At 47.6% G+C, this 25,448-nt stretch overlaps 1 protein-coding gene across 2 annotated transcripts in view; it reads right to left on the bottom strand.

Annotated features, from left to right (window-relative positions):
• Nucleotides 1-25,448, bottom strand: part of LOC147667216 (la-related protein 7-like) — a 211,620-nt gene that overhangs the window by 175,500 nt on the left and 10,672 nt on the right. For both annotated transcript variants that reach the window (XM_086948842.1, XM_086948843.1), the window contains exons 2-5: nucleotides 10,265-10,480; nucleotides 6,161-6,261; nucleotides 5,957-6,040; nucleotides 4,742-4,906 (exon numbers count right to left, since the gene is read on the bottom strand). In XM_086948842.1, coding sequence (XP_086804968.1) covers nucleotides 4,742-4,906; nucleotides 5,957-6,040; nucleotides 6,161-6,261; nucleotides 10,265-10,472 — 558 coding nt within the window. In that variant the 5' untranslated portion in view covers nucleotides 10,473-10,480. The remainder of the gene's footprint in view (nucleotides 1-4,741; nucleotides 4,907-5,956; nucleotides 6,041-6,160; nucleotides 6,262-10,264; nucleotides 10,481-25,448) is intronic.

The raw sequence follows: 25,448 nt of genomic DNA, 5'->3' as shown, positions 1-25,448 counted from the left end.
TGCCTCTACCTCCTGTGTTTTTGATGCTGTGCTGGATTTTGTTTTTGCTGGCTTAGAAGCTTTTGGCACTTTGCCACTGCTGAACAGTGACAAAGTGCAAATGCTCCCTGTGTGAGTTCATATTGTGATTGGTTCTCCCTGATTGGCATATTTGTTTTATCAGTAGGTCCCTAGTAAAGTGCACAGAGTGTGCCAGGGCTGGTAAATCAAATGCTACTAGTGGGCTCGCAGCCCTGATTGTGCCACCCACACAAGTAGCCCAAAAAGAGGTCTCAGGTCTGCTACCGCAATGCCTGTGCGCAGTTTATTAACTGCCATGTCGACCTGGCAAGTGCACCCACTTGCCAGGCTCTACCCTTCCCTTTCCTTGAACGTAAGACACCCCATAGTAGGCCCAAGATACCCCGCTGGGCAGGGTGAAGTGTATGTGAAAGGTAGGACATGTACTGGGGTGTGTAACATCTCCTCATGGTGAAATACTGCCAATTTCGTTTTTCACTATTCGAAGGCTATCTTGCACATAGGTTAGATTGGGGAATGCTTTGTAACATTTTACAAGCATATCTTCCCATAGGAGTAAGATTGAAAATTGGAGTCTGGTATCCCTGAACTCAGAATTTAATAACATCTCTTAGTAAGGTTAGTTTTTAAATGATGTGTTTGAAAATAGCACTTTTAGAAAGTGACTATTTTCTTGTTCAACCTTTCAGTGTGCCTCTGCCTGTTTGTGGATTGACTGTCTGGCTTTGGAAGTGACAGTGTCTGGGGATGTGCCATGGCTGCCGGAGTCTAGGTGAGTCAGCACTTGGCTGAATAGGCCGATCTGCATTGGGAGTGGTGGGAGGAGTAGCACCTGTACCTGAATAGGGCTGTGCCTGCCTTCCACAATGCTGACACCACCCCCCTATGGTGTGTCTGGGATCCTGGCTCACACTAACAAAGGATGATGTTGTGCACTTGCAGAGTGCCTCCAGAACTGGTTTGAACTGGGCTCAGAGCCCCCTGCACAAAGGGATGAAAGTCATTTTTGCGTATAAGTATCAGACCTAAAACCCCTGAACTTTAGACTATTGCTGGAATCAAGAGGAATCTATGCTGAGGAGAAGACCTGATGAAACTGAGGAGAAGTACTGCCCTTGCTGTGTGTCTGGAGTTGGCCTGCAGTTGCTGTTTCTGCCAAAGAAAGGAGAAGGAATTTGCTGTGTCCCCTGCTTGAAGAAGGACTTTGCTGTTTGCTGAGTGCTGAGTCCCTGGCAAGGGCGTGAAGAAGAGCTGGCCTCCTGTTTTGAAGTCCCAGGAACAAAAGGAATTCACCCCCAGTTTCCCTAAACTTCCTTGCTGGGAGTTCTGACCTGCCAGGAGGTGCCAGTAACTGTGTTGGGCCTCTGGAAGTTGTTTCTGCTGTTGGGAGTTGGAAGAAACTAAAGAGAAGGAAGAAATCCTGTTTCCGACGACGGGACCTGCATCGAGGCCCGAGAGCTGCTCGTGAAGTGGACGCAGCGCCCGGCCTGCTCCGCAGCTCCCACGCCAGCTGCGATCGGCCATGCCCGACACCAGCGCTCGCATTGGCTCCATCTTCGCCAGCATCTTGTTATCGTGGCGCCGATAACTGCCAAGAGTGACTCGAAAAACTTGCCGATGTCGGTATCATCACCGGAGCCGACATCGCCTTCTTCGACGCAATGCATGGTCACCTACATCGTTTCCAAGGTACTTATTGTTTGCGGGGGTCTGTCTGACTCCGTGATCCTCGCAGATGGGGCCGTACTTTGGATTTCGCACTGTCCTGACGTCGTGATAGCCCCAGTTCATGATATTTGATTTCTACAAACTTTTTTTTGCAACATCCTTTTTAAAGACATTTTACTGAGTATCTGTATGTTGGGTTTTTGTCATTTTGGTTTTGTCAAGTTTAGATAAAGATACTTTATTTTTCTAAACTGGTGTGGTGTCCATTTGTGGTGTTTCACTGTATTACTGTGAGTGTTGGTACAAATACTTTACACATTGCTTTCGGGATAAGCCTGTCTGCTTGTGTCAAGCTACCAGGGGTTATCTATAGTGTGTATCCCCCTTACCTTGACTAGAAGCAAGGGTTCCTATTCGGACAAAAGTACCTGCCTCTGCCAACTAGAGACCCCCATTTCTAACAGGGACTAAATCATACATAATTGCCTAAGTACACAACAGCCCCTACTGCACTGCCAGGAGACAAAACCATGGCTATTGCACATCACATCTTTGAGCGCTAGTAGGCTCCAGGTGTTGGGACTATTTGGGAGCAGGAACAGATAAAAACACTAGTTGAGGGGGATGGACCAAACTTGCACTGCAACAGCCACATTTGCTAGGAGCTCTGGAGCAGCCTCCTTGTCAGACAGCACCAAGGCCTTGGTAAGCAGCTTAACTGAGTTGGCAGGCATTTTCAGGTGGCTACTCTTGTCTCTACCCGGAAATACTGGCAGTTATGCCTTACAATGGGATTTGGAGAAGCCACCTATCAAGATGTGGCACAACTGATCCCTCTGGCAGAACCAAAGGTATGGGAGTACACAGACATAGTGTTGTTGCAGCACCAAGAAACACAGAAGAGGAATCTTATTTGGAGAAGCTGCCGCTGAGAGTATACGGAACATGTTTTCAAGTCGCAGAACTGTGAAAACCAAAAGGTGACAAGGGGTCTCCTTATGTTAACAATTGCTGCCTGAATTTGATGCTGAAATGCATAGGGTGCAGTGTCATGACGTAGATATCAAACAGAAAGCCGCAAAGAAAAAAAAACGGACTTTTATCCAGAGCTACGGGTGTGCTAAAGGTTTGGATGCAGGAGGTGTAAATACGGAGGGCCCAGAGCTTATTTGGAAAGTGACCCTGCTCTTAACAGCAATCTGTACTCTCCAGAAATCTATGACCTGAAATGAGGCAAAAATGTCAACAATAGAGTAAGTACTTGAAGAGGGGAATGGGCAAATGCCACAGACATTGGAACTTACTGCCAAATTGGTCTCCAAAGTGGAAGAAGACAGAGCTAGTGTTCAACTGATTAACACACATTGTAAGCATTTTGAGCAGTGTGCTATTAGTCATACATCAAATGGAAATCAACTAGACTTTGAAAAAAGCAGAGGTCCCCTCTTCTCAGAAGGCTGGGCATGCAGGCTGCTGGGTTAAGGAAGTATAATCTCCAGTTAGTGGGGTATATAGCTCATCTGTTCCAATCCGAGGTAGAGGACACTACTGAGAAAGCAATTTTTTGCAGCACATCAATAAAATAATTTAAAAGGACTGGAAGCTTCCTTCCTGTTTCCTGTACGATTGAGAATGCAATGCGGTGATAAAGACTTAGATTTTTACACAATCAGAAGAGTTCAACAATTCATGCAAACTCATACATAAGACGAGGATGTATCCAAGATATAAACGGATATGTACTCCTGCCTATTTTATCCTGCAATATAGTCTGTTTTGGTCTCCTTCTGGATTAAATTGAACAGTATTTGAGATTGATGTTGAGTCTGCTGTTGGCTATAAATTATTTCATTTGAACTAACATTTTCTATGTTCTCTCTACTTTTCTCCTCTACCCCTCTGTTTTAGAAGTGTCCTACTTGCTTCCGTTTTGAAAGGACAATCTGAATGGGATGACGTCAAAAGAGACAGCTCCCATGTTTTCATTAATAAGGAGAACCGTGTACAACTCCTGTTTCCTTCTTGGATGTTAATTTCAATATAAGTTATTGAAGCATACAAAATAACCTTTCAAAGATTTTGTTGAAGCATCATTATGAAACTCATAATGCTAATTCTTTTCACACGGCTGAACCCAGGGAGAACTTAAGAAAAATAAACTAATTTTCACTACAAACATTTTCAATCATTCAAACGCCCCATTGTTAAATTTGCAATATTCTGCTAAAAGTACCAAATTGCCACTGTCGAGGCAAAAAGAAGAAACTTTCATAACTAGTAGTAAATACTGATGTACCTTTCTGATTCATTCCATGTTTGCACCATCACAAAACATGCTGCCACTGTATTATACAACAAACACTACAAACTACATTGTCTTTTGGCATCTAGATAATTAATGGCAATACTACTATACTAAACCAACTCTGAAGTATAACAATCCCGAAGTCAAGATGGCACTCCAAGTTACACAATCTCTGCATTGCAAACTTACCTACTGAAATATCACACCTTCCAAAATAATATTATGTCAGCTGAATGGATTTATATAGACTCCTGCTAACTTGCTGCACCATCAATGGGTCTAGACCTAAAACCCTGCATGACTTCCATTTACATCAGCTAAAAGACTTAAGAAATTAGGCAATTCGAAATCTTTACTCCCTCAAACTCAGAGTGTCACTATAGCAAAAGATCTTACTGGTCACCCTTCCGTGTCCTTGCATCTGTGAGATTTTTGTCCTCATGCGAAGAGTACTTATTAAGATTACATCTACCAGAAAGGCTGATGTGCTGAAGGGTTTCGATATGGGGCTCATGTCTTTTCAATTTAGAACTACACAAATTCACTCTTTCAAACCTAAAGTGATTCCTGCTTCCCACTGAGATTCTATAGAAAGCTACAGTCTACGTTGAGGAGAATATTCAGCAAGACAAGGATTCCATGCAAACACAACCCGTGAACACTTGAGAACTGAAGTTGGAAACACAGTTTCAAGGTTTCAGATAAAAATGCAATTTCTTGTGAAAGTGTAAACCAGGTATGGCCTACCTCTATTGCTTTTTCCGCTTGCTCTTTTGTTTCAAATTCAACAAATGCAAACCCTTTCGGATCTCCAGTACTTTTATATCTAGGTATACTGATATATACAACATTTCCACATTTTCCAAAGACACGTTCAATCCAGCTATGGTTGACCGTTTTAGGAAGCAGCTCCTGGAGAAAATAAAGAAAGTGCACAATTTGATTAATGAGATGCAACATCACACAGAATTAGCAATGGTATCTTCACTCTATCAGTTAACTACAGTAAGAAAAAAAATCTAAAATCTGATCCGTAAAAATATGACATGTAACCCACAGTTATGCAAAAATATTAAAATGACTGAATGTGTTGCCCTTTTGCACACTTTACTCTCCTTCTATTGTGTGACATAATAGAGCAAATATGGCTACTGTAACGGTTTCCCATTACTTCAATGAACCATGACATATTATGGGATAGAAGTCTTACCCATAGCTACCAAGGGACATCACACACATTTAAATCACTCAAGAGGATAATGTTCTTGCTTTACCCAAAATGGATGCATTATTAATGACAACATGACCATAGTAATTAGTAAAAGTAGGAGATGGTCAATAGCGTAAGAGAAAAGAAAGAGAGAGAAAATTAATGAGAAGAAGAAGACTACAGCCAGTGGGTTCATCATTAATAAGGCATTGTATCAAGAAAGTTAGGCAACCGTTTTTGGCGAAGACTGGAACGATGGCCCCAGATGGCATAGTAGATGATTATATCTTAAGGGGAGGGATTGCTAATACTCACTTAGAACACCCATATACTGGAGGAAAATTTCCATTACTTTTTATCCCCGATATACAACACACATTTGCATTTTCCCTTTATGATTTACATGTATAATATTTGGAGAGCATCTTTGCACATTTTGCTTAAGAAAACCAGCCACGTACGTCCGTTGTTGGTTCTGAATTAAAACAGTGCTGTGGATCTAGCCTATATATCATGATATGAAGGAATTAGGAGAGAAAAGAAGACATGTAAGGAGAATCAGTATTACTTGTTTCTAAAGCAGCCAAAACAGAGAGTTAGATGGGATGTATACTTCCAAAGTGCAAGAACCAGGCTAGCAGTCCCGATCTTGAGCAGAGATATTACAAGAAACAAATACTAAAAAACAGCACGTGTTAAACCAAGTAGGTGAAAAGTATGGGACCAATACATAATCAAATATAAAGCCTTACCACATATACTGTACGCTCATCCACATCTTGCGGCTGCTCTCCAAGGGGCAACCTTCTTCTGATTTTTGTTCCTTCCAAGTTCAACTGAAATCAGAACAACATATCACTCACCTTGAACAATCACAACCCCTGCAACAAGTACTCTTCACTCAAACTCTTGCTTGCAGTGTAAACATCACAAATAAAGCAATACTAAAGTCTTACCTCTACAATAGATGAGTTTTTTAGAGCTCTGGCTATTAATTTAGCATCCGTGGTTAGCTTTTTCATTTTGTTGAAGGACAGAAGTAGGGAAATGTCAACATCTGCAATGAGGATGACAAGCAGAGCAAGAAATTTGACAATGATTAGGGCAAGATTTTCCCATTATCTGGAAATAATTATTTATAACCGTTATCCACACTGAAAACTGGTATTATTACAGTTAACAATGTGGATGCAAAATATGCTACATTTGAAAATATGTCAGACCAGACGTACAAAGAGTTCCTCTCATGTATAGAGCTATCCTCTAGTCCTCCATCCTGCATCCCAACCAGAGTCCCAAAGATTAAAAGTCAACAAAAATGACAGAGTAGCAACAAAGAAAGATTGGCTCCAAGTTCAACAGTTGTTGGCAGTTCCCTCTGAAAACATATCTGCAGGGAGCACAGTCCCTTAATAAAAGAAAAAGATGACAATAGACATTGAACTCTTAGATGTTTTGTTTAAAATATAAGAGTATATTTAACAGCATGTCTCATATGCGATTTATGCAAAGTGTTCTTCACTCTGCTAGCACGGCAGCTCCAAATTTAAAAAAGAAGAATATCATAGGTTTATGTTAAAAAAAAAAAAGTTGTAATCAAAATGTTCAGGTGGATACACTATGCTTTGTCTGACAACTGCTTGAATTATGATTTTGAAATGTAACTTGTATTCAAAGGGTCTCCAAATCTCGAGCAGGACATGATAGACTCTCTCCAGATTCAGCAGGCTGAGTTAAATCACTAAGAGGCCTGATGTACAGAGTTAAAGTTCCAAACAGTTGTTGCAAATTGCGCACCATCTACTTGCAACCTGTCTCTGATTTTGCAATCTGTTAATAGGCTTCACTGCAAAATACAGCCAAAGGTGGCGGCAGAACAATTAATTGCAAGGTAGAGCAGACGACGATCTCAGCTTTTGCTGGTTTTAGAATGGTTTGTAAAATTTCTTATTAACAGAACTTTTTCAGTTCGACTCCCTCCCTATTCGTCCCAACAAATCAGTCTGAACTTTAGAGTGCCAGAGGGCTCTGGCTGAGCCCCTCGCTGGTCAACATCTATCTAGCTCCAATGGCTAAACTTATGCATGGCTTCCGCTTTGAGGTGCTGTCTTAAGCCGATGATTCATTATCCCCCTGGTTGAGGATGATTGACTTACCAGATCTAATTTTAGACAGTGCCTGATGGCTGTTGCCTTCTGGATAATGCAAAACCATTTGAACCTCAACTCTGATAAAACGTAGCTGCGTATTTTAGGTCCCAGCCCACAGATTTGGAATAGCACTTGGTGTTCACAGGAGCTTGGCCCTCTCCATCGCTAGTTCAGATTGTTTGCAATTTAAGGGTAAAGTTTGACTCATCTATCATTCAGTCCACACATCCAAAATGTGACATATATGTTTTGGACTACTCAAAATGCTATGTAAGATCCTTCCCTACTCACCTTTTACAGCCAGAAAGATTGTTATACACACGCTGGTTGATTCTAGAGTTGACTATTGCAACGTGCTAGGTCTGGGGGTTGCTAAAAATATATGTAAGTAGACTGCAAATTATAGAAAAGGTAGCTGCTAGGCTTCTACTGAATATTCCCACACACTGCTCTATGGATAACAGTTTAAAAGATCTGCACTGGCTGACTATAGAATAGAGGATTCAATCTAAAATGTTGTTGCTTTTTCGCAGAGCAGTCTTTAATCATGGTCTTACGAGTCCACAGATTATATTTTTCTTCTACACTCTTACGAGAAGTCTGGGACCTGCCTCCTCTTTTGGCCTACAAGCTCCTATGTTTTGTCTTAAGAGACGTCAGCTCTCCTGAAACGGTTATTGGGGCCAAGCTGTGGAACAACTTGCCCCTGTCTCTCTGTGCTTCTTCTAATCGAGCTTGGTTTCTGAAATAGCTTTAAAACTGGCTCATTGGATGGATCAGTCTTGCCACCCTCCAGTAAGATATTTCTTTCTGTTGTATCCTAGGTTTTGGCTTGCTGTAGGGCTGGTGTCTGAAGGTTAGGACTTAGTAGTGTCTCAAGGCTCTTTTCTGAGCGAGTGTTACGCTCTACAAATGCATCTTTTAATTTAATTCTCGAAAGGGATTTATTTCTTTTTCTAAAAGCAGCCCATCTGGGAACATGTCCTGGCCAGGGAGCAGGCAGTGGTCTGCTTCACAACTGCCTGCCTCCCTAAATGAAAACCCACACAATTCTCAAAAGTGTGGTTGTCCCACCGGAACTGCTTCCATTTATGAATGGGTTACACCCGAGAATTCAGTAACGTATCAATGGTTTGCAACCCCAATTTTAGTTAAAAACCATGGAGATATCTTTTTTCACAATTAGGAAGGAAGACCCTTTGATGCGCATTGCGATCAAAAATAAATTCAGAAAGAGTTAGTAAAACCATTTTACAGTCTGGAAATGCTTTAATGAATTGTTGGCGTAAACTCTGTGATTCTGAAAAAAATGCAAAATAGCTTTGTACATCAGGCCCTTAGTTCTCTTCTTATGAGACAATGAATGAGTGTCGAAATTAAGCCCCTCAGAAGTGCCTGTTTGAAATCAAGCAGACACCCTTATAATATGTTTTATCTATGCTAAACCCAGACCGCACCCAGAAATGGCTGGATTCATCATAACACACATGGACTGGGGCTCTTCTTTCTAAGCTAAAGTGGAGCACATTTAGATTCTGACATGCAGTAAGAACGTCAGACCTCATCTTTCACCAAAAAAATGGTTTGCATGTGCAGAAGTCAGACACTGTCTACTTGACGACTAGCTTTAGGAAAAAAGCTGGTGTGCTGTACCATTCTTACAGGCCAGCAGGAACATTAATCGAACCTGGGTAATACCTTAATAGTGGGAAGGGGGGGGGCAAGCCAGCCTGCTGCTTGTAAAGTGTTAACAGAGGCAGATTCTCCTCTCTCCCAAATGAAGGTACAAAATTAGTACCCCTGCCAGATTCACAGCACAATGCATAGCACGGTCACCTTTTTTATTTTTATTAAATGGCAGTAGGTACAGATTTACATTAAAACAAATACTGAATGGGCTCCAATCTGTTTATTTACATAAACCCCAAATAGCAAAGGTAAACCCTCCACTTAAAGATTTTCTAGTTAACGACTGATGCACGTGACTCTCAAGAGTACTTATACATCAAGAAGTGCAAGAATGCTCTTAGTCAGAGCAGGAAAGAGAAAACATCATTCTGGAACTACACGTTTCTAGCCTTTTTTTTTTTTTTACAAATGCCAACACCGAAAAGTCTTTATATATATCAAGGTCCAAAGGTGGTAAAAGCATTGTGCTTTGCCAAGCAACAGGCAAAGGACAATCAGAATATAATTGATGCTAGAATGGTAAGATACATATGTCAAAGCGATTGAAGAGCTCTGGCTGAAGAAAAGTAGGTTTTTAGCCCCTTTATCATTTAGTTTCTGCCAAAATTTACAATCACATTCCATGAGTAGTAGATGGAAAGCTGCAGACAAAATCACCACCACCATCGGGACCGTACCCAAATAACAGTGACTTGGAATAATGCCTACACATATATTTTATCATATTAATGTTCCAGAGAGACTAAAAAAAGTAGAAGTTGCATGGATATATTTAAGAGAACCAAGGTCTTTGAAACAGATTTTGCAACCTGGCTCTGTTAAGATAGCACACCTATAACTACATTAAAAGGCCTAACAGGTCTACCAAGGCCACCTTTACAACTACAATTACTGGTGGCATCTATGCTGTTTGTGAACCTGGTGACCCTGTGTACAAGTCTAAGATTTAAAAAAGATTTATAGGCTTTTATGAGAGGGGAACCACTCCAATAGTGAGGCAGATTCTGAAAAAGACAGGTGCTGTTCACTCGCTACCGTAGAGAAAAGCCTTATCCCAAGAAGAGAACTTGCGTACATCATTTTAAATTCATTCAATATTTACAAAGGCAGTGTTTAGTTTTAAAAGAAAACCTGACATGGACTCTCACCTAATTAGTCAATGTGCGCACAAGTCAAAAGTATTCTCTACCAGTTGAATCTTTTAAAGTACCATAAACTTACACCCATCTCTGGTCTTTTCTATCTGTTCACGGAGAAACCGATCCTTTTGAAGGTTGACATCCCCAAACCAGAATTCCACTTGCTTCACCACATCTGAAAGCACTTGTTTCACCCTCGACCTTTTTTTCTTTTCTCGCTCTTTAATTTGTTCACTACTTTCCTCTTCCTTGACTTTACTTCTTACAGTCTCGGTCTCCGACCCAGTCATCTTGGCATCTGAAAAGTAACAATTCTTTTATTAATGATCAGCATTTCAGAATCAACTTTGCAAAATAACAAACATCAAAGCTAGATACTTAAAACCAAAACAATAACCTTCTAGTACACAGTAAGAACTTATTTGTACTTGTTTATTTGGACTTATTGGCATTAGTGAAAAAATAAATTGTAAAGTAAAACTACTTACCAAAATAACTAGTAATCCTGGTCCATGTCAAGAGTTGGATGCATGGGGGAAATCGACATTTAATCTTTTGTGATAGACTACATTTATAATCACAAGCTTAAAGATGATTAGTATTTTAATTTGCAGCTGAAAAGGCACTCCAAATAACGGCGACAAGGCAACATTAGGCCAGAGCAAAATACTTTTAAGTGCATGCCCTCAAACCAATTATGGAGTCAATACTGGAAATCTTCATCAATGCATAAAAGGTAGGCTTAACCATTATGGTGCAGAGGAATATCACTATAGCCAGGGACTACACATTTTAATTACTCCTTAATCTTCTTTATTTATGGTGACCCTTTCCAAAAGTCACACTGTTTACACTGACAGCGAAACTGGTTATAGAAAAAAGTTAGTACAACTATCACCAGAAGGAGAACACCAGAAAACATCTACTGTCAAGTTCTGAATACAGGATCTGTTACTGTAGGTGGAGCTTCAGGTTTCTTAATGTTGGATTAAAGTTACCTATTGGAGGTTGTAAGCAGTAGTAATCAAGTATTCAACCTCTGGCTACGCAGAACAGACTGTTGCATATAGGATTGGACCCTGACGGAGACATGGTAGCCGAACTAGCTGTGAGGCAATTGTATAGGAAACATCAGCCAGAATAGATGGTGCAGACATGATAAATTGGCCTAAATTCAAGGAGGGAAAATGTGTGAATTACTACAATGGAATAGAAAACAAGCATTTACAATGCAATGGTCTCGGCATCATTAAAGGTAGAGCTATTGGCATTGCTCATGACATTTCTTTTTTTTTCTTTAAATCATATATAAATGGCATTGTCATTTACATTGCCAATACACAGCACTCTGCACTCAACAGCACTCACTACTCTGCACCTGCACTCACAACTCTGCGCACTCACAACTCTGCGCACTCACAACTCTGCGCACTCACAACTCTGCGCACTCACAACTCTGCGCACTCACAACTCTGCACTCACAACTTTACCGCCTGCTTTCAAAGAGGAAGCAGTTTCCATTCTAAGGCGCTCTGACAGTCTTATAGTGTTGAAGATGTCAGCAATGTGAAGCCACTTCTTGCCATATGCTTACAATTTGGTGAGTGTTGGTTTGGATTGGAGTCCTACAGTCCATCCACAACATCAAATACACAGTGGCACAAGTGTCAATGAGGGAATCAGTTCGGATGATGTATAGTTGCCACCTTGGTTTTGTTTGTTTCTCACGCCTGCCACTTTTTGTAAGAGCTGAAACGAGGTGCAGGCTTTAGGCAACTAGGTGTTTCAGAGATTTCAGTGATTTTATATGTTAGTTACAATTACAGGTTGTGTGTGCAAACCTAAGGATCCCTCAATTGACAAATGCCAAGGGGCTGTTTGGATGTAGGAATAAATCACAAATTGCACATGCCTCAAATCCATTTAAAAGAGCAGTCATGATAAAGAGTAGCATGTTGATGAAGAAAACTTTAAGGGGTGCGGAATTGAAATGCGTGGAGGTGGTCATCAGGGATGAGAAGCAAATAGCATGGCTTAAGAATTAATGTAAAGTGGGGCTGGCGTGGCGCCTTCTCCACAAACTGTGTCTGTTACCACCTTTTGCTTTTTTCCCCATGCACAGCATTAAGGGTAGAAGTGGTCAAATACAACTCCACTTTCACTTGTGAAAATTTCCCGAGGCATATGGGACTGACTCACTTAATATCAGAAAGTCTGGGAAACATCTCCAGAATAACGTCAGCTACTTACACCACTCTGCTTATTTTTCGGATAGGCTTGGGGGGGGAGAGACTCGCGGGGGGGGGGGGGGGGGGGAGACTCACGCGGGGGAGGGGGGGGAGAGACTCGCGGGGGGGGGGACGGGAGAGACTCGCGGGGGGGGGGGGGGGAGACGGGAGAGACTCGCGGGGGGGGGGGACTCTCGCGGGGGGGGGGAGACTCTCGCGGGGGGGGAGACTCGGGGGGGGGAGAGTGACTTGCGGGGGGGGAGGGCGGAAAGTGACTCGCGGGGGGGGGGGTAGAGACTCGCGGGGGGAGGGGGGAGAGAGACTCGGGGGGAGGGGGGGAGAGAGACTCGGGGGGAGGGGGGGAGAGAGACTCGAGCGGGGGGGGGGGGGGAGAGACTCGAGCGGGGGGGGGGGGGGAGAGAGACTCGAGCGGGGGGAGGAAGTGTTGCAGATGAGAGCGGGGTCCTCGCAGGTCAGTTTCTTTTCCACAGACAGCTCATATCAGACTTTAGGAAGACATGGGATTTGCCGGAAAGAGAACCCAAAACGCACCCCACACTACATGCGATACTAAACATGGGCGCAGGGCAACACATCAGATGGCTATGGAGATCTACCATAGATCTCATGTGCGTGCCACTAACGAGGCTCCGATTAAAATGGGAGGAAGAATTCGGTCAGGCACTGCACGATAATGAATGGCTCACAGCCCTAGCGCACCATAAATAAGTGTTGCGTAACCATTGCTTCAAAACATCCCATTCAACATACTACATTGTGCATATCTCACACTGGAGCAACTAAAGTGTTTCTTCCCTGCAACAGTTTGAATGCCCATGCTGCCACATGCCCGACGGCACATTTGTCCATATGTTATGGACATGCCCCACACTGCAGATTTACTGGGCGGGAGTACACACCATGATACTGACAATCACAGGCCTGATGGGCCTCACCACATGGGAGACCAGCGCCTTGGGGATATTCCTGCATCACCAACAGAAAAACATAGAAACTCGTTTTGCGATACTGGCCCTGATCCTAGCAAAGCATCACATTCCATTGCCGTTTACCTACAAGTACGCCGATTGTAGCATGGAGGGGGGCAGTCGCGAAATGGGGAGCCGCAGAAAAAGATGCAATCAGACTGGAGGAGGCACGCAGAACGAGACGCCGCCCCATATTCATGGAGTGGTCAATGCTACTTCACAGTTTTCAAACAGGTACAAGACACCCCTGCAAAAATCCCAACAGCTACTCAGGCAGTGCCAAGTCCCACAACACCCCACCCGAGCGGGTCCTACCCCTCCCCCTACCTTCAATGGAACTCCATGTTTGTCCCGCCGAGAGAGTTACAGCTGGTGTTACTTAGACTAGTAATAACTGCATGGTACCACAAGCCCGGATGCTCTCATTCCTTGCTTTATCCCCCTGAGTTATATCCCCCAGTTAGTTTAAATGAAACTGATTTCTTCTGACTTGACACAAGAACAGCAGGGGTACACCAACAAGGCCCAAGAATCAAGCAGTCCACTACGAGACCTAAGAAACGATTAAGAACACATATTAGGTGTGCTGGACAATGCACTCCTAGACAATTCATCACCTTATTATCATACAACGGTAATGCAATGCACTAAAAGCTAAAACAACGTAAATGGTGCAGAAATGTATGTACCCTGGTTGAATATGAAAAATCCAACAAAAAGGGTTACACAAAAAGGGGGGGGGGCACACTACAAAGGAAAGTCAAGGTGGCGGGAATTTCACAGATGAAAAAGAAAAAAAAAACAATAAGACAAAGCATAAAAATCAAAACGCAAAAAAAAGGTGCAATTAGGTATAACAGCTTTAAATAAAGCAGGAACTTCCTTGTAGTGGAAACAATGAAATTACTATTATCTTTCATGAAAACATAATGAGCTACCGCAGTGTTTAAAAGTTTCTTAAATGAGTAGGGTCTGATTCAATTATTTGTATACTTAGCACTGGGGCACCACTTACTGATTTTATTTTACTTAAACGTAAATTATGTCTGGGCTGTTTTTTATCCAGCCAAATGAACCGTTTTTCCTGAGTTTGGCCGAGTGGTTTTAACAAAATAAAAAAATAAAAGTACATGTTGCCATCTTGGGAAATGTTTTTGGGATCTCGTACGTGAATGAAAATATCCTACTTGTTATGTATACCAGAGAGAATTTCATGGTGATGAGCCTATTGTATAAGTTCCATACGACAAACAGCACCCTATGCCCACTAAAAAAAAAAAAACACAACCATTCGAGTTTCACCACAGAGAAAAATTATCGTACCAGAGTCATACTTGGCAAAGTGCTGCCAAGTCAATGATACTATTGTGGATCAAACTAGATTAATACCTATAAACATGTAAATAATACTAATCTAAACATGGCACACTTGTACATCGCAGCATAATACAGCTACTCGGTTTGGGATATGTAAAGAAAATATACCCTCACTGCGCAATAGGTAGGAGGGGGGCGGGAGAGACTCGCGGAGGGGGACGGGAGAGACTCGGGGGGGGGGGGGGGGGGGGGACGGGAGAGACTCGCGCGGGGGGGGGGGGGGGGAGACTCGCCGGGGGGGGACGGGAGAGACTCGCGGGGGGGGGACGGGAGAGACTCGGGGGGGGACACGGGAGAGCCTCGGGGGGGACGGGAGAGCCTCGGGGGGGACGGGAGAGCCTCGGGGGGGACGGGAGAGACTCGGGGGGGGACGGGAGAGACTCGGGGGGGGACGGGAGAGACTCGGGGGGGGGGGACGGGAGAGACTCGGGGGGGGGGGGTAGAGACTCTCGCGGGGGGGTAGAGACTCTCGCGGGGGGGGTAGAGACACTCGCGGGGGGGGGTAGAGACACTCGCGGGGGGGTAGAGACACTCGCGGGGGGGGGAGGTAGAGACTCTCGCGGGGGGGGGAGGTAGAGACTCTCGCGGGGGGGGTAGAGACTCGCGGGGGAGGAGACTCGGGGGGAGGGGGGGGAGGAGACTAGGGGGGAGGGGGGGGGAGAGACTCGAGCGAGGGGAGAGAGACCAGCATAAGCAGGCAATAGAGCGAAGACACCTACCACAGCGGGAGCCACGAACAGCGGGAGGGGGCGGGAGGGGGGACAACGGGAGCCACGAATGGCGGGAGGGGGCGGGAGCCACGAACAGTGATACGCCGAGACCGGCCGAGCCCACGGGACATGTCATGAGTGCACGCAGAGCTTCAAAGGGCCCCCGCGCGCCCGCTCCTTTATCTCTGCCATCAGCCACTCTGCTAATGGAAAGAAAAATAAAACGGCAAAAACAAAACATGGAAAGAAAAATAAAACGGCAAAAACAAAACGGCGGCCACAACGACTTTCGGATTCGGGGCGGGAACGAGGACAGCGGGAGCATGCGACCTACCTCATGTACAACAAACAGCTTAATGGCGGCCGGCGCTCCTGAAATTTTTCGGAATTGGGGGCGTGGTTTTGATGTTCTGAGTGACGGACAACGTCACTGTCTAAAGAACATCAAAAATTACGCCCCCAAATCCGAAAAGGACGGGGCTACATTGGGATGACTGATCTCTCCTCCAATGGCTGGCCTCCGTTTAGGAAGCCAGCCAATGAAGGAGAGATGGGGCACGGAGGCGGGACCTTCGGCGCTACTCAGACTCATTAAATCTCCGGCCTAAGACTGCGCAAGCGCAGCCTTTTAGGCCTTCGACCTAAAAAGGCAATATTTTCTGTGATGAAGAATTACTTCCCAAATGCATCATGATCTTAAGAGAGCCCCCACCCCTACCAAGGACACAATATCATGATTTTCCCAGACAACACCAGATAAGTACAGTCCCAACGGCGATCCTACACAGAGATCAAATAGAAACTGCGTGCACTCAATCTCCAATACAGACTGAGTTTCCCTGCTTGCCTCAGAGTAATTTTCCAGGACAAAACCCACTTCTTTGAATCACCGGAGTCGGCCTGGACCTGGCCGACTAAGGAACGCCCTCTTGGGTCTCGAGCGGCGGCCTCTCGTCCGAAACCACAGTCCAGCGTTACGCTGCCTGTGAGCCCCATGTCCCGGAGGAGGCGCACACGCTCCTGCAGAGGCTGAGGCGCCCGGAGAGGTTCACCTGCCTCGCCTGCTGCTGCCAGCATTTACACTGGAATACTGCATGGACCGTCAGCCACTGTGACCCCTCAACGAGGCCGATCTGCTGAGAGATCAACTGCCGAGAGACTGACAGAATGGGCGGCACACCTGGGCATATGCGACGTCTGAGGGACATGGAACCCCAGAACACCCCAATATACTCACACCTTTGCGGTGCACCACACACATGCACATATTGACCTAGTCTTCATGCTCCGTTCATCCTCCCTTGGGATATCTCAGACCACTCACCACTTCTTCTCAGCCTAGGACACCCCAAGGGCACACTGCGCCCCATCTGGAGGATGAACGCCTGGTTCCTTCAGGAGAGCAAATTCCGGAAGGCGGTCGGAGATGAACTACAACAATACTTCCTCACTAACCAAAACACAGTCCCTTTTCCAGGCCCTCTGTGAGAGGCCAGCAAGGCCACCATCTGTGGCTTCGCCAAAGGGCAGCTTAAGGCCAAGCAATTGGCGCAGGATAGCTGAACCACCAGGATAGCTGAACCACCCTCCTCAAAGCCCAATCAACCCGCTTCTGAAATTACATCCATCCATATGTTCAAATATTGAGAAATCATGTTACCCATCCATCCACCTTTATGTCCATTCATCCATCGACCATTCACTTCACATGTAGATACATCATTCTTCTGAGGTCAATAAAATGAGTACCAGTGAGTCGGGTAACAATAAACATCTGTTATTCAGTGCCAAAAGGCCCACAGGTGAACATGCAATTTACATATACACATGTTATGTTAATGTTATCTGTCTGTTAATCTACCTTTGCAACACTTTTTGTCGATCTAGCTTTGCAACTCTGTTGTCACAATTCTGTCTGTCTGTGCAAGCTTCTCTGTCTGTGCAAGTCTCTCTGTGCAAGCCTCTGTCGGTCTGCTAAGTCTCTCTTTCCGGTCTGTCTGTGCAAGCCTGTTGTCTATTTGGAACACCTTTCTGTCTGTGCAAGCATATCTGTCTGTCTATGCCTGTCTGTCTGTGTCTGTCTGTGCCTGTCTGTCTGTCTATGCCTGCCTGTCTGTACATGTGTGCCTGTCTGTCTATGTGTGCCTGTCTGTCTATGCTTGCCTGTCTGTCTGTCTGTCTATGCCTGCCTGCCTGTCTATGCCTGCCTGCCTGTCTATGCCTGCCTGCCTGTCTATGCCTGCCTGTCTGTCTGCCAGTGTTTCTAAGAAAGTTTTATGAAAATGTTACAAAAAAGCATAAGCAAAGGCAAGAGGCTTTCAGCCAACGGCAAACCAATTGACTTTTGGGGTCGAGCCTGGGAAGCGCATGCGCTGCTGCGGGGCATGCAGTAGTGAAGTATGGACTTGAAGCCTCGCACACTTTCCGCCCATATTTGTAATTGTCCTTTGTAAATGCTGGTTTTCGATTCATTATTAGGCTAATTAGTCCCTCCTTGGTAACGCCTTGTCTGCATTTGTTACCTCACAAAACGACTGGACTTTTTACTTGTCTTGTTACACATTCTGCTTTATCTTGGCACTGAGCACTATTTTATTTAACCGCATGCATGCGGTGCATTTTCCCGCTGTGTGCTGAAAAATGATTTTCCCCATTGTTCATGACGAGCTCAGCTCGTCATGAGCACACAACCAGTGTACTGCATGACGAGCTGAGCTCGTCATGAGCATGGAAGGGGTTAATGATCTGTCACAATTCCACCCACTACCTCTCAGCACGCTTTTATTTTATTTACTAATGGCGTCCGCTTTAACTGGAGAGGGAGCGATTATTTATTTATTTTAGCAGCGCGGTCCACTTTAACTATAGCGGCCGCGCATACTTACTTATTTTTTTGTTTTTTTGATAACTAGCGCCCATGCGGTGCTTTCACATTCAAAGAGGCCACAGGTATCAATCAATCAATCAATCAGAACATTTATATAGCGCACTACTCACCCGGAGGGTCTCAAGGCACTGGGGAGGGGGGGTCCGCTACTGCTCGAACAGCAAGGTCTTGAGCTGCTTCCTGAAGGCGAGATGGTCTTGGGTCAGGCGGAGGTGGGTCGGGAGGGAGTTCCAAGTCTTGGCGGCCAGGTAGGAGAAGGACCTTCCACCTGTTGTGGCTCTTCGGCGGTGAGGGCGTGGCTGGTCGATCGAAGCTGGCGGGTGGGAGTGTAGAAGTTGAGGCGGCTGTTGAGGTATCTTGGGCCTTGGTTGTGTAGGGCTTTGTGAGCGTGGGTGAGGAGGCGGAAGGTGATTCTCTTGTTGACCGGGAGCCAGTGCAGGTCTCTCAGGTGTCCGGAGATGTGGCTGTGTCGGGGGATGTCGAGGATGAGTCTTGCTGAGGCGTTCTGGATCCGCTGAAGTTTCTTCTGGAGCTTGGCGGTGGTTCCGGCGTAGAGGGCGTTGCCGTAGTCCAGTCGGCTGGTGACGAGGGCCTGGGTGACCGTCTTCCTGGTCTCGGTGGGGATCCACCGGAAGATCTTACGTAGCATGCGCAGGATATTGAAGCAAGACGAGGAGACAGCGTTGACTTGTCTGGTCATGGAGAGGGAGGTGTCCAGGATAAAGCCCAGGTTGCGTGCGTGGTCTGTCGGTTTGGGTGCGCTGCCCAGGGCGGGGGGCCACCAGGAGTCGTCCCAGGCGGAGGGTGAGGAGCCCAGGATGAGAACTTCCGTCTTGTCTGAGTTCAGTTTCAGGCGGCTGGTCGTCATCCACTCGGCTACGTCTGTCATCCCTTCGTGTAGGTTGGCTCTGGCAGTGGCGGGGTCGTTGGTGAGGGAGAGGATCAGCTGAGAGTCGTCGGCGTAGAAGATGATGTTGAGGTTGTGTTGGCGTGCGATGGCCGCAAGGGGGCTCATGTAGACATTGAAGAGGGTGGGGCTGAGCGATGAGCCCTGAGGAACGCCGCAGATGACTTCTGATCTGAACGGGGGAAGGCGGACTCTCTGTGTCCTTCCGGCGAGGAAGGAGATGATCCACTCCAGTGCCTTCTCGTGGATTCCGACGTTGCTGAGGCGCTGCACTAGGGTGCGGTGGCAGACAGTGTCGAATGCCGCTGAGAGGTCCAGGAGGATGAGGGCCGCTGTTTCTCCGTTGTCGAGCAGGGCTCGGATGTCATCGGTGGCAGCGATGAGGGCGGTCTCGGTGCTGTGGTTGGCCCGGAAGCCAGACTACGAGAGGTCGAGGGATCCATTCGTCTCGAGGAAGGCGGCCAGCTGCTTGTTGACGGTCTTCTCGATGACTTTGGCCGGAAACGGGAGGAGCGAGATGGGGCGGTAGTTTTTGAGTTCGGTGGGGTCCGCTGATGGTTTCTTCAGTAGAGCGCTGAGTTCGGCGTGCTTCCAGCTCTCAGGGAAGGTAGCGGTGTCGGAGGAGGTGTTGATGATGTCCTGCAGGTGGGGTGCGATGACAGCGTCGTCTTTGTTGAAGACGTGGTGGGGGCAGGGGTCGGTTGGCGATCTGGAGTGGATGGTGTTCATTGTGCGGATGGTGTCTTCGGTGCTGATCGGGGTCCAGGCGCGGAGGGTGGTGGTGGGGGGTGTGGTTGCGGTCGTGGGGAGCGTTGGTTGGGTGCTGAAGCTGTTGTGAATGTTGGCGATCTTGTTGTGGAAGTAGGAGGCGAGGGAGTTGCAGAGGTCTTGAGATGGGGTGATGTTGTTGTTTCCGGCGTTGGGGTTGGAGAGCTCTTTAACGATGTTGAAGAGTTCCTTGCTGTTGTGTGCGTTGTTGTCCAGTCGTTCCTTGAATGCAGTTTTCTTGGTGGCGTGGATCAGTTGATGGTGTTTTCGGGATGCGAGCTTGAGGGTGGTCATGTTGTCTGGCGTAGGGTCTCTGCGCCAGGCTCTCTCGAGGGCTCGGCAGTTCTTCTTGGAGCTCTTGAGTTCGTCGGTGAACCATGGTGCTTTCTTGCTGCCGGGTCTACTAGGCGCGGTCCTCAGTGGGGCGAGGTCGTCTTCGCAGCTGCTGATCCACTTCGTGAGGTTGTTGGCGGCCTGGCTGGGGTTCGCTGAGCTGGTGGGGGGGGGGGTGCTGGCTCAGGGATGCGGCGAGCTGGTCGGCTGTGATCTTGTTCCAGCTTCTGTGTGCAATCTGTTGCTGGTGGACCGTTGTTTTTCTGAAGCTGAAGTGGATGCAGCTGTGGTCCGTCCAGTGGAGTCCAGTGGCGTGGCTGAAGACGATGTCCTTGCTGGAAGAGAAGACGGGGTCGAGTGTGTGTCCGGCGTAGTGAGTGGGGGTGGTCACCAGCTGCTTGAGACCGAGGTTGGCGAGGTTGTCCAGCAGGGTGGTGGTGTTGCGGTCGTTGTTGTTCTCCAGGTGGAAGTTGAGGTCCCCGAGGAGGATGTAGTCAGCGGAGGGGAGGGCGTGCGGGCTGATGAAGTCGGCGATGTCTTCGCTGAATTGCGTGCGTGGTCCCGGGGGTCTGTAGATGAGAGTGCCTCTGAGGGTGGTTTTGGGGTCGGTGTGGATCTGGAAGTGCAGGTGCTCGGCGGTTGTCAGGGTGTCGTTGGTGTTTGTCGTGATGCGGATGGTGTTCCTGTGGATGATGGCGATGCCTCCTCCGGTCTGGTTGCTGCGGTTCCTCCGGGTGATCTTGTATCCGTCCGGGATGGCGATGGCGATGGCGGGTGCTGAGGAGGCGTTCATCCAGGTTTCCGTGAGGAAGGCAACGTCTGGAGATGTGGTGTCGAGGAGGTTCCAGAGTTCGACGGCGTGTCTGTGGACGGAGCGAGTGTTGAGCAGGATGCACTTCAGGTGGTTGCTGTTGGTGCTCGGCTTGGTGGGAACTGGTGTGGTGCAGGTCCGGATGCAGGTGAACTTGCAGGAGGGGCAGCTGAAGGGTCCGTGGGTTCGTCTCGGGGTGGCACGGTAGCATCCCGGGGTTCGGCCGGTGTTGAGTGCGTTGAGTTCGGTGGAGTCGTAGGTCCGGCGGGTGGGCTGGTGAGTGCGGGGGCCAGGGGTCCTGGCGCGGTCCGGGCGCAGACGGGCTTACCTTTGGCGCGTACGCGCGGTCGCCATTTATGGCGAAGTGGGAGGGAGGGAGGGAGGAGCAGCTGGGAGGCTGGAGCGGTGAGGGCACAGAAGGCAAAGGGGGCGTGGCCGGGAGCACGGCAGCGGGGGGCGGGGGTCACAGGGGCAGAGCGAGGTGACCGGCGCAGGGGGAAAAAACACAATAAAACAGTCACACAGCAGTAACAAGGCAACAAGGAAACCAAAGGACGGGGCACAAAAGTACAGTAAACAACAGTACACCAACAGAAAAACGGCAGCAAGGCGACAAAGGACGAGAATTACAGCGGGGGGGCGGGGTCCACGGGGCGGGCTCAGCGAGGCTGAGGGCGGCAGCGGGAGGGAGTAGCACACGCTACAGCTGGTGGCCCTGCGGCGCGGGAGTGTCCTGAGAACAGGTCACGCTCACCTTCGCCGCGCGGTCGCCATTTATGGCCAAGGGGGAGGGAGGGAGGAGCAGCTGGGAGGCGGGGAGGGCACAGAAGGCAAAGGGGGCGTGGCCGCGAGCACGGCGGCGGGGGTCACAGGGGCAGAGCGAGGTGACCGGCGCAGGGGGAAAAAACACAATAAAACAGTCACACAGCAGTAACAAGCCAACAAGGAAACCAAAGGACGGGGCACAAACGTACAGTAAACAACAGTAAACCAACAGAAAAACGGCAGCAAGGCGACAAAGGACGAGAATTACAGCGGGGGGGGCGGGGTCCACGGGGCGGGCTCAGCGAGGCTGAGGGCGGCAGCGGGAGGGAGTAGCACACGCTACAGCTGGTGGCCGTGCGGCGCGGGAGTGTCCTGAGAACAGGTCACGCTCTGGGTTATCACACTTTGGCCACTGGTTGATTTCCCTTTGAGTAAGGAAGAATACAAACAAGCACTGGCGTTGCCAATAGGTTTCGACTTTTGGAAAGTTGGAGCTATTGGTTTTGTAAATGACATTTTATATTTATATATCGTTATTGGCATTGTCAATAACAATATATAAATATAAAATGTCATTTACAAAACCAATAGCTCCAACTTTCCAATTGCGAAACCTATTGGCAACGCCAGTGCTTGTTTACTTGGGTACTTTCAGTCCAGGAGTCTACCTACCCGGTGCTTTTCGATGTCATGTCACTTACACCCTTCACAACCAATGGCAGGTCGGTACGCTGCTGTGGACACGCGGGGAAAGCAAGTGTTAGGGAAAGCATTGTTCATTCGTTGCTTGGCCTCTGTGCTGGAAGCCTGCATACTGGGTGTGTCTTTAAGTGCTCGCTTGGAATGGGTGGAGGGCCGGGGCTGTCTGAGGGGCAGGCAGGGGACTCCTCCACACGACAAAGGGCAAGCGTAGGGGGCAGTGAGCGCAACAGCGAGGGCTGGCCAAAAATGTCCTTCAGGGCCGTCATTGGTTGTGCTCGCTCGCGCCGCGCACACTACCACTGATTGACGGCCCTGGAGGACTAGTGTGAGCGAGGGCAAGGCAGTTACAGTAACGGACGGTAACTACTGCAGGCAGCAGGCACAGCCGCACAGTGCAAACGCGGGACGGACTTTAAATTGCCAAAACTAAGTCCCGCCGCTCCCTTTCATAAATGTTGAATGCTAATTGCAGCAAGTTCAGACAAATGATGAGAACGATATATCATTTCCGTTTGTTCTAAAGAAGCTCGCATTCGCACTTTATTAATTCGGAAAGTGACTCATGTGTTTAATTAGTAATGGTTAATTCTGGTATTCTTCCATGTCCCAGTACTCGCTAGTACAGTGCTAGCACCAGGCACCGGGTTTGTGTGCATTGCATGCAGCGGCAGCCTGCAGTGCAGTTACTGTTACCGGCCGGCACTGGAAATGGAAGATACTTAACCGGAGACTGATTCCATGTGAGTGCAGAACAGGCATCATAGCTGCCAAGTTTTCAGATTGCGTATATGTGGCATGTCCATAGTAGTCCATTGTAGACTGGTGAATGACATTTAACTGCTAACTGTGTGACATTTAGAGTGACACTTTCTCATGAGTGAAAACCATGTAATGAGGTTCACGGAAAGAAAAAAATATCAGAAATTATCCCCAAGAAGTTCTAATAATATCTTGCAACTGGCGCAAAACCCCTGAAATGAAAGTTTACACTTGCTTATAATGAACTGTCTGAAAATGTTGTGGTAGGCTAGCTTATACTGTGTGTATACTGTGTACAATTTTACAACCATGTGAAAATTCATGTGCCTACAGTTGCAGACTGTGTCTTCGTAGCACTATAATATAGAAATAACTAGCCACTATTGAGCCAAGAAGGACAAACTTCTGTTCCACTCTGGTTACAGCTATTCTGCGCTAGAAATTGCCTGACAATTTATCGGAGTTACAACATAAGTGCAATTTGTCCTGTGTGTAAAAAATAAACTGCCAGGCACAGTCTCAAATGAATGGTGTGCACTAACTGGCATTGCGACCCAGTATTAATAAAATGCGGCAGAAATCAACTTCAAAGTAGAGTCTGAAGAAGACCCAGAATGCATGAATGACTCACCTAACTGCTGCTGGTAAACAGGCGCTGGGGAGTGTATGCTCCATACTGAGCGCGCTTCGCTGCTTGGTTTCGTCTTGGGCCTGAACTCTTCGGTTGGTTGGACATGGGGGCCAAGGGGGCACAAGTTACAACAGCAGGCGCCAGGCGGAAGTTAAAGAGGTTATCTGAACAGACGTCGTTGGACCCTGCCAAGCAGTGACCTGTTTTCGCTTAAAAGTGTTTATTATTCCTCCTGACTGGCTGGTAGTGACACTTCATTTTTGCGAGCTCTTCAGCCAGAGAGACCTCCACAGCACCCCCTAAATGTAAGAGCTTACTGCAACACTGAAATAATTTCTTCGGGCACTGGGACACAGCATAGTTAGGATTCTCTCTTGCGCCGTTCTGTGTGTCGGCCTCCACAGCGGCAGTAAATCCTCCAGTACTACGAGCCACCTCCTGTGAGCCTAATCATGTAACTACACAACAGTCGGCACAATCCTCATGGCGCCACTTTCAAGGACGGGCACCCAGAAAGTTACCTTTAGGCATCAATGCTGGTGGTCGCTACGGACAGGCTGAGCCGGCAGCAAATTTAAAATCGGACCCACGCATTAGTTAGACAGTCTGCCTGCCGGTGCGTCCAACACCGGTAAAATATGCGCAGCACACACTAGTTAATTCATGTGCCTACCGGCGCACAGCATGCCAAACACCAGGTCCAGTCTCCGCTTAAATTCCTACAAATCCGACCTCACTTCCCTTCACAACCGGACGTGAGGTCACACCCCCGCCCGCCACAGCCAGTACGCAACCACTGCTAAGGGCAGGCCCCACCCGCCGCAGGTTACGGTATCAGAATGGGCATGACACTGCCACTCGGCTGGGTGACCTCAGGCTCTTCTAGAGTGAGTGACTCAGCCGCGCCCGCAATTTCAGCACAGCTATGTTAAACAAGCAGCAGTCAGTGCACAATTAACTCTCGCAAGTATCACTGGCAGGCGCCGGCAGTCTGGCGTTGCCAGTTAATTCAGCGCGGCTGGTACAGAGCAGAGAGACAGTGCCTTTAAAATGCGTGACTATGTATTTCAGTGCGGTGTTGCGAAACACCGCACTGAAATGCGTTAGTCACGTCCGTTGTGTGACACTTGGCAGGCCGGCGCCGCGAGATCATTCCGATGGGAGGGAAGATCATAACTACGGTACACCGGCCCGCGCGGCCGGGGACAAAGGGGCGGGGCTTAAAAAAAGCACCAGAAACGCCCCCGAATCGCGTTTTCAAGAGAGAGCGCGATTGACAGCCTCTGTCTCCCAATGGCTAGCCTCCATTTATGGAGCTAACCAATGAGAGGCAGAGGCGGGGCCGACGTCCCTACTGAAAACAAAAGTTTTCAAACTGGGAGGGGCTGTGCCCCTCGCC

This window comes from Lissotriton vulgaris, unplaced genomic scaffold (assembly GCF_964263255.1).
Source record: "Lissotriton vulgaris unplaced genomic scaffold, aLisVul1.2 SCAFFOLD_1138, whole genome shotgun sequence".
Lineage (NCBI taxonomy): Eukaryota > Metazoa > Chordata > Amphibia > Caudata > Salamandridae > Lissotriton > Lissotriton vulgaris.
Note: the sequence above shows the minus strand (reverse complement) of the source record. Positions and strands in the feature narration are given on the sequence as shown.